General features: G+C 41.1%; 1 protein-coding gene across 5 annotated transcripts in view; it reads right to left on the bottom strand.

The window, feature by feature from the left end:
- Positions 1–1,241: 1,241 nt before the first annotated feature.
- The window catches only part of LOC311056193 (uncharacterized protein), a 49,476-nt gene continuing 45,060 nt past the window's right edge, over positions 1,242–5,657 (bottom strand). For 2 of the 5 annotated variants that reach the window (XM_084072639.1, XM_084072641.1), the window contains one exon: positions 1,242–2,395. Coding sequence is in view for 2 of the 5 variants with exons in the window: in XM_084072641.1 (XP_083928767.1) it covers positions 2,374–2,395 (22 nt within the window). In the remaining 3 variants the exon portion in view is untranslated. Of the gene's footprint in view, positions 2,396–5,211; positions 5,250–5,657 lie in introns of all 5 variants that reach the window. The other 3 variants (XM_084072640.1, XM_084072642.1, XR_014601857.1) reach the window with 2 other exon arrangements.

Genomic DNA, 5,657 nt, shown 5'->3' with positions numbered 1-5,657 from the left:
TAGGAGCCAATGACTGTTTTTCATATAATTCAAAATGGTGGGAGATCTAAAGGTCAGAGGTCAAAAGTCAGAGGGTGAAAGTTGTTCAGCATGAGGAGACGCATATGTGTATCCAAGTTTCATGGCTGTAGGTCAAACAGGGCATGAGTTGTACCTGGTCAAAGTTGGCATTTTCAATTGAGTGCTATAGCGCCACCTTTGGACGAAAGATTGTGAGAATTATTTTTTGATCGTTTTTCATTACCATCTACCATATGGCCGAGTTTCGTAAAAAGCGACAGCGCGGTTCAGCCAGAACTGCGAAAAGTGGCAGAAGAAGAAGAAGAAGAAGAAGTGACAGAATACTGCCAATAACAATACGTGTACAGAGCAGAGCTCTGTCCCCGTAAATACAATAAAATGACCCCAGAAGTGTTTTAAAGTGAAATGCCCATTTAAATCGATTAGTTTGATCAACTGCCCCACTAGAGAAGATTCATCCTGAGTGGTCTGGGTTGCAGAATGTCCACAGAGATGACAACACACACATGATGTGAAAACTATTGAAACAGTCAAAATGCTGTCCCCCAGCAAAGTAGACACTCTTGAGCCGTTTTCTTGAGCCGTTTCATTCATAATTTCCTTCCCATTTTTTTGTTACTTTAAAGCTGCAATCCTTTGGTTCTGCAATGTAGAAATTGCAGATTTAAAATACCAAAAGTAAAAGTATTCATTGTGCAAAATGTCCCAATTCAATAGAGCTGAAGCGGAGTAGTTGAGTAGAAGTAAAAGTAGTGGCAATTGGAAATACTCAAGTAAAGTACAAATACCTCAAAACATTACTTAAGTACAGTACTTAAGTAAATTAACTTATTTACTTTACACCACTGATTATAAGTATGTTGATGATATACTGTAAGTATCCTTGCATTTGTTTATACAGAGTTTAGGCAAGTTTTACCAGGCTGTACTTCTTCCACTCCTGAGTCTGACATCACAAAACATTATTTACTAGATGTTTTCTGAATTGTGGGACTTGGGCAAATTTGCTGTTCAATGTAACATATTTAGTGTTTATGAGAATGCCAAATTATAATATGCTGATTTTCCACACCATTTGAAAAGTATCTGTAACCCTCTCTTTAAGTTACCGTAAACGTAATAAGAAAAGGTTGCTTAAGTCAAGATTTGAGACCACAGTTTGCTTCATCTGACCCAGAACATATACAATAGACGTGAAAACAAGCAAAAGAACACAAGCGTTGGTTTAGACAAATTGGCTTTTAATAATCCAGAGTTCATACAGTAAAACCCCCCAAAACTGTTTAAACAAATAGTTATCTACAAGATCTGTACGGTTTCATAAATGTACTACGTATCAAACACGCTATGTCACATACTGTATATTCAAGCTAAAATAACTTATACTCCGTTTCATGGCGGTTTCAATTGGCAAAGTTTTAAGCTAGCAACGCGTCGTGACGCATTGTTAGCTTATATCTCCGTTCTTGATGCCACACTATGGAGTATAAATTTGGCTTTAATGTATACCAGACATGAGTGTTCATTGTCAGTGTGCATATTTAAATTGCTACCGTTGTTCATTTGACAACAGGAGTGAGATATTGAATACAAACTCTGGTGTTCTCTTTTTTTTCTTTTCTCCTTCTCTCTTCTTTTGGTACTTTTGAAAGTCTGGGGCCGGCACACACTAAACAGGCACGTAGGGGAATTTTGTTAAGGTTATCACTTTTTTTAATTTCTTCTGGAGACCACAGTTTAATAAAGGTTTAGCCTGTAAAACAAGAAAATACCACACTCACTTTTCTCTGCTTTGTACCGACAATGTCTAATAACTATATTCATAATCCAAACAGATCAAATTCCTCACTCTCCAGTTTCTACCACCTGAAGGCTTATTGCTGCTCTTTCTCCACTTCCAACTTGGATTTTGGTTTTTGGAACCTGCCCTCCCCCATTATGGACCAGATTACAACACAATTAACACCACCCAGACGAACACGAGGCAAGCAAAAAAATGTGTACAATACAACTTCAGAGGCACTTGGGTGAATGGCTTAAGAAAAGCCGCTCGCAAATTCACAGGCCAAAACAACAACAACAAAAACGACACAGCCGCACATCTCCCCCCGAAAACGCCGTAGAAAGAACTACAGGGAGGGAAGAGTAGAAGCCGATGGTCGGGTCCTGGGGTCCACGCGGCGTAGGTAGTCGTCGACGACAAGGCAAACCGATCTTCTGAAAAGCCACCCATCTTCTTTTTGTCATAGGTTCCTCATTCTCTTCAGAGATCAGCTTAAAAGCAAACCAAAAAACGAAACAAATCAAAAACAAAGAAGGAGGCTGCTGGCAGGGAAGTCTTTTTATGTTCGCTCAGAACTCTGAGGCTCTGGAACTGGAAGGAGAGAGAGGGAGAGGGAGACGGAACGGCGTGTGAGGGTCAGAACGTTAAAGAAAACCTGGTATTAGAGGTCAGTATGCAGTGAGTTATGTCAGTGGTTCTCAACCTTTTCAGGCCACGACCCCCCCACCACAAAATGATCATATTTGAACTGGGGACCCCCCCCACCCTGACAAGCACTTGGAATTGTAGGAGTTGAGGCATTACATTTATTTTCAAATAGCCTAGGTATAAAACAGGGCTTAAGTGGTTAATGCATGTTTTATAATAATGTATATCTGCAAAGTAACAAGTAACTAAAGTTGTCAAATAATTGTAGTGGAGTAAAAGCACAATATTTGCAGCTGAGATGTAGTGGAGTAGAAGTAAAAGTATTGGAAATTGGAAACACTCAAGTAAAGTACAAATACCTCAACATTTTACTTAAGTACAGTACTGATAAACCCACAGGCCCACAAGGTTGAGAACCACTGCGTTATGTAACGCTGTTAGCAGAGAACAGGCTAAATAAATCCTCTGTTCTTATAGGCCCTGTTCAGGCTGGCAGCCCAAATCCGATTTGTGGCCTAGAATGGAGTCGCATTGTTTTTTATGCCGTCAGATTTTTTGCTAATCTGATTTGAATCACATTCCTCAGTCTTGTTCAGACTGCATGAAACCAATCCCGACTCCAAATCTGGATGGGAAATCAGATTTGGGCTGGATTTGGGCTGCCAGTCAGAACAGAACCTTTGAAAAACGGACACCGAGTTGCATCTGTACTCGGGTCTGCTCTCGTTTTCCTTCTACAACGAATCTCTTACCCGGAAAAATCAGATCTACAAGCTCACAACGCATCGATGCATTGTGAGCTTGTAGATCTGCTATTTTCCTCCAAATGCCCCCTCCTCAGAATAAGGAGGCTGGGGCTCAAGTGGTTAAATATAACATTAGTGTCAGGCAGAAACATTGCGTCTACCAAGACGTAAATGTCCTTTTTTGTATACAGGACGCCATTTTAAAGACCTTGGTCTCAATGGATTTCCATGAAATTAAAGGTTTCAATCAATCAATCTACAACCTCTCAACTTGTGAGCTTGCAGATCGCCAATTATTCGGCGTTGGGACCCGGTCATATGATGGGAGTCTAAATTTAAAACCGGGAAAGCATCTGTGTCACTTTAGATTTTTGCGTTCAAAAATAGCAGACCTGCGAGCTTGTAAATCTGCTATTTTTGGCCATTTTTTAAAAAAATCTTCAAAGTTTGAGAATGACTGATCTAGAAGGCATTTGTAGAATCGGCCTCAGGTCTTAAAGGGATAGTTCACCCAACAAATTACTTTTTTTCTATCGATTAGTCATCCCATGGAGACTTAAATTCATGGATATCTGTTTAGTTTTTGTCTCATTCCTCAGCCAATAATTTAATGACCGGCAACGGTTCCGGTAGGAGATACATAGGAGACTCTTAGTGTCTCCTACCGGAACCGCTGCCGGTCATCAAATTATTGGCTTAGGAATGCAAAAAAAAAATATATATACATGAATTCAAGTCTCCATGGGTGACTAATCAATAGAAAAAACGTCATTTTGGGGGTGAACTATCCCTTTAATGGGTTAAGCAGAATGAGGTTAAGGAAAGAGAGTAGAGTTAGCACTCACCGCCGAGCGCCGCAGCATGCAGAGTTAGGAGGGTAAGTAGCACCGCTTGTCTGAAGGTTAAACTGGAATTTAAAAAAAAGCCAGCAGAAAGACCGCCGCTTCCTCCCCATGCACAGAAATAAGAGCGTAGCCCACCACCAGAGAGCGGTCATGTTAGTACAATAACATGAGGACTGCATGTCCTCAGGGGTTGAAACGAAAGCAAATCTTGCGACTGAAATTCGTTGGTCAGGCCCAATAAGTCCCAGTCTGTGATTTGGTGAAACAGTGTGAGAGGAGTCCCTCCAACACTAGTGCTGCGTTTCCTAAACTATTAACCCATTAAGACCGGGAACGCATCTGTGTCATTCTTTTGTCAAAAATAGCAGATATCCAACAACATTTTTAACTCAAATCTGTGCTTCTGGGGGGTCCCTGGAACAACATATTTTGATGGGGGTTGGCGGCCAAAAACATAATCTTTTCATTTAAAAAAAGAAATCATGTCAAGGACCATCCAAAATTATATGTATTTGGCTATGGACCCCCCCCCCCCCATCTCAAAATATGTTGTTCCAGGGACCCCCAGAAGCAAAGGTTTGAGTTAGAAATGTCCGCTTTGAAAAAATATAAAATGTATACTCAAAGATTTGCACACATTGTCACGATTAAAAAAAAAAAAAAAAAAATAGCAGATCTACAAGCTCATAGGGTGGCACTCGGTGCCACGCTATGAGCTTGTAGATCTGCTATTTTTGAATAGCCAAAGAAATCAAAAAATGACACAAAATAATGCGTTCCCCGGTCTTAATGGGTCAACACAATATGTACAATTCTGATGACGTTCAGGTATTATAATTCTAAACCTATGTTCCTGTTGTTCCACATATACAAGCCCAACCAGGTTGAAGAAACGTTCATGCGTCTAGTACAGTGGTTCTCAAAGCTTTTCATTGTCAAAGCGCCTCCATAACTCTTTGAGAGTTACAGACCCGTTAAGGGTCCATTCGGGGGAAACCATAACGGTCCCTGGACCGCACTTTGGGAACCACTGGTCCAGAAGGGTTGTCAACGCATTTGGCGTGAATGCACCGCGAACGAGGACGGACGAACGGACGGACGGGACGGAACGGAACGGACGGAGTAGGAATGAAGGCGGAAGAGAGAAAGACGGCGAACTGTAAAATACCTGACGGTGTGACGTCCATTGATGGTTCATTCTCTGTGCTGTAATGACCACCACAGATTTTTATACTGACTGATATAACATCTGTTATTAAAAGTCCTGAAAAACCTGATGCAGTGAGGTGAAGATGTAAATGGCCGGTTAGGCTGTTATCAACATTTTTTTGATATTAGTGACCCTCTGAATTCACACATTCCTCCTTTACGGTGTTGAAAGTCCTCATTGCATCTCAATAATTAGGGTGAGAAAATGATTATTGCCAAAAAGGAACACAAAACAGTTACGGTGTTAGTACTGTAGAGGGCGCCGAAGTACCAACGGTAGGGACCTCCTGTTTCCTTGCAGGGTTGCAAACAAGCTAGGCAGTGGTTCTCAAAACTTTTTTTATTTCAAGGACCCCCCCCACCCCACCCCCCAACTTTGGTATGGTATAACTCTTGAGAGTGTAC

Source organism: Gymnoscopelus microlampas (genome assembly GCF_963454915.1).
Source record: "Gymnoscopelus microlampas genome assembly, chromosome: 11".
NCBI lineage: Eukaryota > Metazoa > Chordata > Actinopteri > Myctophiformes > Myctophidae > Gymnoscopelus > Gymnoscopelus microlampas.
This window is presented reverse-complemented; position numbering and strand designations above follow the sequence as displayed.